Here is a 12,554-nt window from a genome sequence, read left to right as displayed (position 1 = left end):
ATTTTTGCAGTAAAAATCAACAGTTTTTTAAGGAAGGAATTTGGGCTTTACCATCTCGTTGGGAGAAGGTTACCGACTGTAACGGTGGATATTTTGATGAATAAAGGTGATTATTTGAAAATATTTATTTATTTATAATTTCCCCCCAAAAAACGACAGGACTTTTTGAATGACCTGGTACATGTATAGAAAGACTGGGATTAATGGCATGGGGGGGGTTCACGAACTCCGACACGTATCTATTGATGTTATGAAATTAAGTTTTAACATAAATTTTCTAATAAAATTAATATAACAACTTGTATCATTTGAGGAATAAACAAGTGTTAGAAATCTGTTATTGAGTTTTAATTTTTAAAACATAGTTTTTACTTATTTAGAAGGTGTTCTGTCTGAATTAAATTTTAAAAACCTAATCGTAACTATCGATAGTACGAATCAAACTATCGATGAAGATAGGCTCAATCTATCGATAGTTCTCTCCTTAAGTTTGGTCAGAGGAGATTTGTTGGTTATTTTGTGATTGGTTACATGAATTAAAAAATATATCTAATTAAGTTATGAATTATCTTGATGAATTTTAATTTTAATCATTCGACTATGCTCGAAGAAATCAATTATGAACATTTAGCTGAATTTCATATTTACCTCAGTGAGAGCATTGATTGTGAACATGTTTATTGTTTGTGTAGCAGGGTTATTATTGGGTAATGAATCCTTTGTAGGGTCTGGATAAGTTGGTACTTTACTTTTTACACTAAATACGTTTTTCCTTTGTTAGAGGAGAAGAAACATTAAATCAGGAATTCTTTGAAACTGGAACCATTGAAGAAGAGCACACAGTTAAATTTTTTAATTCATCTACAGAATCACACCCTCCTTCTAGATCAACTCACAACAATAAGAAACGGGAACATGTATGTCAGAAATTTCATTTGCATGTATAATTTACAGAGTATCTCTTTTATAAATAAATCTTTATTAGCTGTGATCATTTTAATTTGTTTTGAAGGCCAAAAATAGTATGATTAATTCAGATTCAAAGTACTTTAGCAGATATATTGTTATTTGAATTGTTTTACTGCTTTAACAGATCCATTTTTCATATGTATGCTGAATTTTATTTATGCTCCATGTTTCCATAATTTAAGATGGGTCACCATCCTTATTTTTTTAGAGACTTATTGTGGGTTGAAAACCTTTCTGAAATTCCTTTAAGCCTTAATACAATTTTCATGTCATCTTGGCATGATAATCAGTTAAGAATATTTCTAGATTGCTATTTTCAAAACATCTTTCCTTCAGTCCATAAAGCTTCTTTCTTATGGAGATGTATTCCTCTATACTCGACATTGAGCTTGGCTGTTCAGATGAACAAATCATTTTGTGACAATTAATATAAGGGAACCTCAAAACGTGTATTTCCATTGAATTTTTTGATGATCACATTACTTCCCCATACTATATATTTCATGTACATGTTCGTGAAAGTAAAGATGAAATGATGAAAATAATAGAATGCTTTATTAAAAATAAAGAAAGGAATAAATATTGCTTTAGAAATAGGCATTCTAATAGTCTTTCTAGAACAAAATAGTAGTTTATATTGAAATAATCTATCATTTCACATATAACCAGACAAAATCCACTAGATAAACTACAAAGATTTAAAGGCTGATTTATAAAATTTGATTAGACTTATGCTACTAAAGAAGACACCACATTGAGACACCGAATGTAATGTCCTTCATTATAATTGTTATGCATAATCATATGAGGAGAAGATGGTTGGGAATCTGGTCAGAGAAGAACACAAATAAGTAAAACTTTAATTTTTTGGTGCTAAAATTTTGTCCCGAATTTTAGGGTTCATAACAAAAAACGAGATTAAAACTATAATAAATAAAAGTAAACACACAATAACCAGAAAGTAAGAAAATAACAGATAATATACTCACTTAAACAGTATAAGAATAAAATGTATAGTGTAAGTATTATAAGATAATATGTGCACTGTTCATAATACTACTTATGTACCTTTCTTATTATTCTGTTTTTACTTTTATTCATTATGGTTATCTTGTTTTTTGTTTTTAGTCCTGATGCAGGCCTGAAATTCTGGCTGAAATGTTAGCACTAATAAATTAAGTTTTACTTATTTGAGTTTTTGAATGGACGTACCATCTTCTCTAATGTAATATCCATGGTCAACAATTAACATTGTTGTGCATAATCTATATAATATACATGCTCAACAACTAACACATTGTTTTGCAAAAACAATATAATATCCATGGTTAACAACTAACACACATTGTTTTGCTTTGACAATTTAGACTCCATCTTTTGGCCAGTCCCTCCTAAGAAAGTAAAAAACCATAATCAATAGATTTGTTTCCTATCAATACCAGCTTAAAATTTATGAATGATTAATAACATTCCTTGGTTAATCTTCTTGCATAAACAATATAATATCCATGGTTAACAACTAACACATTGTTTTGCATTAACAATTTAGACACCAACTTTTAGTCAGTCCCTCCTAAGAAAGTAAAAATAAAAAACTATAATCAGTAGATTTGTTTCCTATAAATATGAGCTTAAAATTTATGAATGATTGATAACATTCCTTTGTTGTTAATCTTGCTTAAAGTAGTTTATTAATTGTTTAACCTAGTTTTTTAATATCAGGATGATGGTGTAAGCTGTTATTGTTCTGCCTCCCATTGCTCTACTGACGACTCTACTAGAGAGGCTCCACATTCAGATAGTGGAGCAGATTTGTCAGAAACATCACCGCAAGACCCAGATTGGGAAGCATATTGGACTATACATGGTGAACGGCTTATTTGGGAATCTTGGATCCAGAGATATGGGGATTATATTGATCCAAATTATATAAAACAGGATTCTAGTCAAGTGGTGTCAGGTAAAGTTTCAAACAAAATAATTGAGTGTATTTTATTTTTCCTATTCAGGAAATTTATCAACCATAAATTTACAAAAGCATCTATTTAAAGGATTCTGAATTCTTATTCAGATTCTCCATATTGATACTAAAATTTAGTTTAAATTATTCACTAAAATTATGATTATTATTCAGTCAAAATTGTCTTGTTAAATTTATTTTTAAAATATTATTTTTGTCCTCAGTGCACCATGTTGCCCACCTTATATAATCTGTGCCAGTGATATCAATCCAACTGGCAACTTTTTTACTTTACCTATTATTGTTAAATAAGTTTTTATTACAATGTTATTTAATAATTCAAGAAAGAAAATAAATCAGTTTTAAGTTAATCCTCTGTTCATCAATATTTTTAAATTTTATTTATTTGTCTTTAGGGATAGATCTCATACAAATAGAGTTGGCTACATGTCGTTATAGTGGTAAATTATTTACAAAAATAAATAAATAAATAACAAAGCTAAATTTATAAACAATTAATTAAAAAAGAAATGCAAACCCCCCTTAACATAATTATGAAAATTAAGCAGTTTATAGATGTATGTAAAAAAAAGATTGTTTACATTAGAGAATAATAATAATAATTTTTCAATGTAGTCTTTTTTATTTTATTTTTCTTCAGTTTTTTATATGTTAATAAACATACATATTAATATCTTGCATAAACACTCATTCAATCATATACAAGGTATTAGATATTCATAATAAAGACTAATTCGTGGGATATTATCTAAATAATAGTAAATATTAATGAAGATAGAAGTGCATGTTGTATTTTCCAATATCTAGTTAAAAATTATAGAGTTATATTATAAAGATAAATATATAATGTGAATTATAATGTTTTTAATAGACCAAAATTGTTATTAGTTGTTATGATGTGTAAAATAAACATATAACTTCATTGTTTTATTTCGTGGAAGTATTATAGTATTAAATATTGTATAATCATTAGTATTTGATTTAAATTTGGGTAGGTAAAAAATATCAGCTCGAATAAATTTTGCTTGGTCAGAGAAAATTCGGAAAAAGGAAATTTTCCAAACCATTTTAGTAGACTCCCTGGTTAAATTGCCTCCTCCCTCTTTCTATCATAAACTCCTTCTCTGGTGAAAATTCATTTTTATTCAAAACTTGTCTTTCTCAACATGGAGTGTATTTTCTCACCAATTTAGAGGTGGCTTTAGGTGAGTCAAGTGCTTGTTGAAGGGCAGACAGACTTTCTGAAAAAATGATGATACCTGTCTTTTCACAGCTGATGACTTCAAGGCATTTATCTCTATAGATATTAATGTAATGTTCTTTATAATTTATCAAAGATCTTCAAAAATTTATAACCAATTTACACCCTGTTTTTTTAAAAAACGTTTGGTGTCATTTTGGGATTTTCTTAGCTATTGAAATCAAGGATTTATCCATAGAAATAAAATTATGATCAAAATGTATAATTTTTTTCATGTAATGTAGATGAGACAATATGATAGATCTTGGGATAATACTTTTGGGAAACTAAAATATCAAATAATATAGTCAAAAGTAAATAAATAAAACAATCAAATAAATCCATATATACATACATAATGAATTTGCTATCTTACCAATAGGCAGCCGGGTAAAGAAGTATTTATTTGATACTTTAAAACTCATCAACTACTTCTTAATCAAAACATTTATTTGATCATGGGAAACAAATATCAACTTTCATAACAATCATGCTTTTTTGTCTTCCAGACTTCAAAGAGGAAACATCGCAGTGCCCTCTCCCCCATTCTCATATCATTTCATCCCTTTCACGTGGAGTTGCTTATGTCCCTGAGCTGTGGAATTGGTTTTAGAACTTAAAAAAATTATCATAAAAAGAAAACTACTCCTTTACTGATTTTGACATTCAAGAAGTATGAAAGAATATTCGGATATCTACCCGAAAAAGTAATCTTATATTTTTTGTCCAAAGCAACTTATTTGTTTTTCATGTTAAAAGTACACTCACACACTACTAAACATTGCCAAATAAATAACTGTGGTAAATGTGAAAAAAAATCACATTACTGATACTTCTAACAATTCTTCCAACTGCCCCGGTGACTATCCAGTATTTAGTAATAAATGCTCAGTGTACGAAAGGGGGAGAGAATTAAAAAAATTGGAGTTCAGAATAACGTGTCCTATTGTCAAGTGGGAGCAATTATTAGAAGACACAAGACGGAAAGTGTTAGGATCAGATCTCATGCAGATGTAGTGACGGTATGAAAATTTTAGCTAAATCAGAATAACAACTAAACATATTTTTATTTTTTATTACCTTGGAGTATAATTAGTTCAGTACTACCAGGTAGCTTGGATTCAGTGTTCACCATTTCTGCTTGCTTCGTCTGAGATGTAAGAACTTTCTGTATAACTAAATTTGCCGATATAAAACAAAAAATACATCTTATTGTTCACACTCTTGTGACAAAAAAATCAAATAGGGTTATAATAATTTTAATTGATAAGATCATTGCACAGAATGAAGAATTTATCAATACAATACTCATTTCCAATTTTCTATTTTTTTTTTCTCTAAATATGAGAAAAATAATCTAAAACAACGTAATAATTACATTTGTAAATTAAGCATTGAAAGATTTTAACTAAGAAATCAAAATTTACCTAAAGAAAAAATATACATATGTATTTCAATTTTATAAAATTTTGTATTCTCATTTAGAAATTTTATCAATATCCATTTTGGTCTTAGTGAAAAAATATCAAAAATGCATGGAAATACATAAATCAAGCGGATAAACATTTGAGTTCTCAGTGGATCAATGCCAAGAGTAGTTGGGGTAAGCTTCCACTTCCCCTGGCTTACCTAGGAACCACAAATGAGAATGCTTTCATTGTAATATCGTATTTTTCTCTTTACGATCATTCAATGCTACCAAAAATGAATCCGTTTGAGCAGGGCTTAAGTATATTTAGCCTTAAGGATTGCAATGAATTTCACATTGCATAGCATACAAATGATTATTTTTAACTTGTCTTTTCATTCTTATATCTAGCTTACCAGGCAGTCAACCATATATTAGGCAATATTTTTAGAGAAATTGAGGAATATGATAGTTTGCTCTTATCATATTATATTCATAATAATATACTATAAGGGGAAGTTCTGTCAAAGGTATCATATTTGTTAGTTGTTTTTGAAATTTTTTTGAAAGACATTTATAATGAATATGTTTTTAAAAATTTGTTTACTATATTAGATGAAAATAATTCCACTTATTGGTTTAAATGTTATTATATTCTTTACAATATTGGGTAAGACCACAGTAGCAATTTTTGTATGTGGAGGAAAATGTTCTCAGGTGAAGTTTCAGCTTGACACTATTCATTTATCACACCTTGGACCACCGTAATTCCTTAATTCTCTTTATATAATCATTACATTCCAGGATTCGATTATTGTCATTCCTTTTTAATTTGTCTTTTTGGAGGAAGCTGTCGAGATGCCTTCTCTGTACAGTGTAGACCTAGTTTCACTCAAGATAGATTTGCATAAAATATGCATTACATGTTTGAAAAAGAATAGAAATAAAGCTTAATCTATAACATTTTTTTCTAAATAGTAGCTGTATTTTTGCATAAAAATTTATCTGTTTAAATAATTACAAAGACAGATATTTATAGAAACAAAATTTGTAATACTATTATCAAGTATTTTTTCAGGTAACTCGGACTTCTTAGGAGAGAATTTTCAAGAAAATGAGAGTAGCGAATTGACTCGACTTAGTTACAGTTCTGAAGTTAGTGACTCCCTAACAAACATCACTCCCCTTACACTGTCCGAATTATCTACCGAAGACTCCTCTCTCTTATCATCATCTGACTCAGCTGGTTCTGCTTCTACTGATGCAGCTCAATGGCAGGCACTGTGGATTGACCATTTTAATACGCAATACAATATTGCTTACCAGGGTTATTTGGCTGGTCTCTCATCTTACCCTTCCAATAAATGGATTGCAATGAATGAGGTTGATCAGTCTTCTCAATCAATAAAAAGGAAGAAGACCAAAAGTAACAGTAATAATAGGTACGTTTTCACTTTAAATCTCATTTATATATACCTATAGGTAGTAGAAATTTTCTTGAATAAATATTTTTTGTTATTATTATTATAACATCAATATAATATTTTTTTGATTTTTCAAAGGGGAGGCACTTTGTTGTTGGTTGTAATTACGTGAAGACATGTTATTAAAAAAAATTTGGTGCAGTGTGTGACTCTTATTTACTACTCTGAAAGGCAAATATTCCAAACTGTAAATTTTAATTATAGTTAAATTATTGTAGGGTTTCTTGAGGTGTGAATAATGGATATCAACTTTGTTCCTTCTAAGAACCCAACGGTTTAACAAAGCTATGCGCATATGATTAAGATTTTTATCCTTTAGTAATTATTATAATCCCTAAAGCCACATCTTAATATGAGCAAGCCCTCACACTGTTTTCAAGGGGTTTGCCATGTAACTGCTCTTTTCAGATCTACATATATAGACTTCCTGGTGATAAAAATCTTTAAAAAAGCTGTACAAGAACTACCATTTCCTTGAATCTAAAAATAACTGATAAGCTAAGGCACTTACATGACTAACGTTAAAGACTCATTGACTTTGTGGATTTTTTGTTCAGTGATGCAGCTTTCCATAATAGTCACATTTTTATCTCTAAATCATGTCGACCATGACTCCATAATGTGAATTTGAAATTATTTTATTTTCACATAAACTAGATATACAGGGGTTGTTTCCCTGTCTGCCCAATTATTTTTAGAGCCTTGGTTAAATAAAGGTTAATTATTTAAAATATACAAAATTAAAAATACTTTAGAGGAAGATTTTTAAAATTTTACATATGAGTCCTTTTGAACTATTTTGATGGGAGTAAAACCTAGCTTAATATTAAAGTTCACTTGATTGTACATTATCATGCCGAGTTTAATCAAAATCATTAGCATGGTTTTTTAGAAAACTCAAAAAATTGTTTAAAATTTATTTAAATAAAATGGCAATTCTGGCTAGTAGATTCTGTGTACTAAATTGGATACTCTGTGTGCAATAGTAAAAAAATATTTTTCTACAGACTATAGCATTAAAACTGCTTTAATGATTTTGATGGGCCATTTTCTCTAGGCCCTTTTACATTTCATCTCTAATATATTCTCAAGAAAAAGCTGGAAAAAATTTTTTGACTACAAGTAAATTTTATTTCCATTAAACTCAGAAAGTATACATGTTATGGTGAAATATATTTTAATTTTATGATTCATAATTATATTCTCTGCAAACCAAACAAATCTAGCAAACACGTGGCTTTTTTGACCCTATGTTTTTAAAAGTATTTTTGAAACAATATCATGGCAACAGGTTCCATTTTTAGTAGTTTTTCCCATAATTTGAAAAGCAATCTGGAAGATTTCAGATGCTTAATTGAGTTGGAAGATTCCAGATGTTGTTGTGAGTGGTACAGGAGGAAAAGACTCGAGGCTAAGAACAAGGTTATAGAAGTCAAGAGAATAGCATGGATAGATTTTGGATGAAAATTGGAATTGAATAACTTATTCCATGGTGTACTCAAGGGATTAAGAAAAGAAAGAGTGTCAATATTGAAGTTCATCAAGTAGAAGGAGGGGAATATTCTCAGGCAGAGTGACCAGATAATTGAAAGATGGAGGGAATACTTCCAAAATTTGTTGGAAGAGAATGGAGACCTATCCCAAGTAAATGAAAAGCAGAACAAAGGAAATACTTGGGAAGAGAATGATCTTATCGACAAAGACGAATTAGAGGCAGCGCTACAGCGTATGAAGCCGGGACAATCCTCAGGTAACTACGAAATAACTCCTGAAATGCTGAAATATATGGGACCAAAAGGAAAAGAAATTAAGATAGAAAGATTGCTAGGAGAATAATAATACGGATTTCGAGAAAATTGCAGCACCCAAGACCTTATTTTTACCATGAGACAGGTCTTTGAAAAAGTGTTAGTTAAATCTAAGGAACTTTCTGTATGTTTTGTTGACCTTACATAAGCCCTTGACCGAATAACGAAGAAGGATATGTCAGAAGCCTTAAGAGATAAGGGAGTAGATCGAGGACATATAATGGCAGTGGAAAGTTTGTACAAGAAAACAAGAAGCATTACTATGTGTAAGGTTTGCTAACTGTACATCTCAAGAAATTGTACCACAATCGGAATTCGGCAAGGTTGTAGTCCACTACTGTTCATTTTAGTTATAGATGCAGCTGTTCAGAGGAGCAAGTAGAATAAAGGAAATTCCACCTATGATATCCCAATCTAACACCAGTGAAACTCACTTCTTGCATTTGAAGTGAGGTTCACAGGTGGCGATGACATTGTTATTTTGGCAGAAGATGACATGAATCCCCAACACAACATCTACAGGTTAAAAGAAGAACTGCATAGGATCAACATAGTCAGAAACCCAACAAAGACAAAAGTAATGAGGATAGGAAAGAAGCCACAAAGAATGATGCGTGTCATTAGAGTTGAAGACACAGTCCTTGAACAAGTAGAAAATTTCAAATACCTTGGTGTGCAACTGAATGAAAATGATTATATTGATACAGAGGTTACTGAGAGAATGGCAAGTGGTGGTAGAATGTTTGAAGTGGTCAAGAGAGGCTTCCTAAACAGGCGAGAGATGGACAAGAAGACAGCAGTGGCTGTATTTAGGTAAACATTTCTCCCCATCCTGATATTTCTCAGAGTCATTGAATCAATCAAGAATTCAAGCATAAGAAATAAGATTTCTGAGAAAACAAGAAGAAACTGAGTCCGCAACACTACAATTAGGGTGAACCTCGACATTAAACCAGCCCATAAAGTTATAAAAGAGAATAGACTAAGATGGTGGGCCATCTCCTAACAATGGAACCTACCAGAATTGCTAGGGAGGCCTATCAACCCAAGGTTGACAGGAAGAGAGGAAAAGGTGAACCAAGAAATAAATGGGAAGAGGAAGTGAAGAAGGATTTCCAGAAAAGAAGATTCCAATGAAATGAAAAAAAGCATTTGGTATAAGACCGTCAGAGGTGTAGAAAGCTCTATTGAATTTCTCCTCATACTGCATAGGCGGTACTAGATGAGAGAATATGATGAGATGATAATGAACAAGCTAAACCAAAAAAATTTAATTGAATCAATATTCAACTGAAGATGCAGTAAATAATTTTTGTAATGAAGTTTGGTATCCAGAGCAGTAAGGAAAGTCGTATGGACTTTCTTTGGATTTTTTTTTTATTGGAATGGTAGTAGGTTAATCAATCTTTTATTTTAAATTGAGAATATAAATTACTTTAAAAATCTTTAAAGTATTATTATTTAAGTTTCTGCTATTATTCATGCTGTCTAAATGCTTTTATGTTCCAGAAAACATACCTTAGTCAGACATCTATTAGAAGATTTGAAATCAATTAGTATGGAAAAAGATATTAAGGGTGATGGTCATATTAGTAGTCATAATTCTGACAATGAAGTGGATGAAGAACCACTTGAAGTTAGTTCAAAACCAGTAAATTGTGCCAATCTTGATTCATTGAATACCGATTCTTCACAATATCCTACTATAAATAATTTTAACTATTTGGATGATTCATTAGCTGGATTATCTGCACAACCTGAAGATACTGAAAGATTGAGAATTAAAGGAAGGTAAAACTGATCAAAATAATTTTTCATTTTTAAAATTTAATATTTTTTTTATAAATTGTGTGTACTAGTTAATAATGTGGAATTTGTTTTTTTAAATAAATACTATAATATCAAGGGAATTACATCAAAAGTATGTTATTTAAAATAATTTTCACTGCTAGCTACTTTTCCTTAATTTTTTTAGTAATTTATAGATTGAACTTCTTCTGTTGATTGATTATTTCTTATTTTAATAGCATGAAAATGCTGGATCTAGTCAATTTGCTGGTTGGAAGGGAGAGAGTTGATAATAGATTTTTTAACTGGTTTTGAAGTGTGTTATGATATATTATCATCAAGCAAACGTACATTGCTATATCTTCTGGTCAATTTTGGTCATTTTATGATCAAAAGATGGTTCTAATTGATTATTTTTAATAACAATTTAGAGGTAATATTTTATCTTTTTCAAAAACTGTGTGATACATCACACTATCCTGTCTTCTTTTCTGGTTGGGCCTTGGAGTTGGTATTGACTCAAATTAACTCATTGTTTTCTGTTCTTGGGTTTCTTAAAATTCATAAATTTTTTATCACCATTCATAATTCTATGCAAAAATGATTTTCTTTTGAACGTCAAAATAACAACCCAAAGATGATTTTTTGTTGTTTTCCTACGTTCAAATTTTTTTAAATCAATGCCGAGGAAGAATTCATCATTACATCTGAGGTATTATTTTGACAGTCATTTTAGTCTCCTCATCTGGTCTTGAAAATTCAATTTATGATGAATGATCCTTACAGGGAATTGAATTCTGTCACGATTTTGTTCTTTGGAGTTGTTCGATTTTCTGTACCATTTGAACTGGTAAAATCTAATTTACTATCAGAGCCAAATAACATAAATATATTACCCCATCTCATTGGTAATTTTAGAGTTTGGTTTTCCGGGGGAGGTTTGAAAATTAATAATCCCCTCAAACATAAACCACTAGCCACTGTTGTGACACAGTGAAGAGCAAATCAAAGTTCCAAAAATACTAGAGATTCGGGGGAGTTGGACATGCTTACTGGGATCCCCTCTGTATATCAGTTCTTATTTAATTGTGTTATATCTGTAGCTGTTTACAATAAATCACTGATTTAATGCAACAATAAAAAAAATTTTAATAATCTTTTATTATGAAGTTCTGTTAAATATTATTTCAAATGTTTTAACTTATTAATTTTATAATTTGGAGAAGTTTGTCGGGAGTGTGGTCAGCAAAGAACAACATAAATAAACAAAACCATATTTATTTTTTTTATGCCGACGTTTCGACCTGAGTTTCAGGTCTTCATCAGGGCTATAGAACAAAAGAGATGACAACAACATTTAGAGAAACATAAAATTGAAAAGAAATAGTATACAAACAAATATGGAATTTTACAAAATATTGAATTGAATCATAAATGATAAAAAATTGATAACTGATAATTGAATAGTAAAAAAAATTAATTGATTGATAATTGTGGAATTAGATGGTAGTAGATTGAAAACAGTGAAAGATAAAATATAATATTATGTAGGTAAGAAGATATGTATAATATAAGATATTCAAGTATTGTTTGAAAAAATGAATAAATAAATAAATTGAAGCTACAAATTGAACAATATGACATACAATGAAAAATAGAGATACTGACCCATACTAGATCAGATTACAAAAAATTTAGTTATTTATTCTATTTATTGTTTAGTTTTTTGTGTTTTAAGGTTGTCATTGATTTTTGTAAATATTGTATGTTTCATTCTATGTTTTTGATTTTTGTGAATATTTTATTTTTCATTCTAGCTTGTTCATTTACTGTATGAAATTTTTTAAAAATTTTATTCTTAGGTTTAAATTATGTA

The 12,554-nt window shown here is 29.7% G+C and overlaps 1 protein-coding gene across 2 annotated transcripts in view; it reads left to right on the top strand.

Annotated features, from left to right (window-relative positions):
* Positions 1-478: 478 nt before the first annotated feature.
* The window catches only part of Tgs1 (Trimethylguanosine synthase 1), a 28,498-nt gene continuing 16,422 nt past the window's right edge, over positions 479-12,554 (top strand). For both annotated transcript variants that reach the window (XM_014418785.2, XM_014418786.3), the window contains exons 1-5: positions 479-707; positions 782-917; positions 2,692-2,929; positions 6,677-7,040; positions 10,400-10,681. In XM_014418785.2, coding sequence (XP_014274271.1) covers positions 574-707; positions 782-917; positions 2,692-2,929; positions 6,677-7,040; positions 10,400-10,681 — 1,154 coding nt within the window. In that variant the 5' untranslated portion in view covers positions 479-573. The remainder of the gene's footprint in view (positions 708-781; positions 918-2,691; positions 2,930-6,676; positions 7,041-10,399; positions 10,682-12,554) is intronic.

Source organism: Halyomorpha halys, unplaced genomic scaffold, assembly GCF_000696795.3.
Source record: "Halyomorpha halys isolate HHAL.00 unplaced genomic scaffold, Hhal_1.1 Scaffold208.1, whole genome shotgun sequence".
Taxonomy (NCBI): domain Eukaryota; kingdom Metazoa; phylum Arthropoda; class Insecta; order Hemiptera; family Pentatomidae; genus Halyomorpha; species Halyomorpha halys.
Note: the sequence above shows the minus strand (reverse complement) of the source record. Positions and strands in the feature narration are given on the sequence as shown.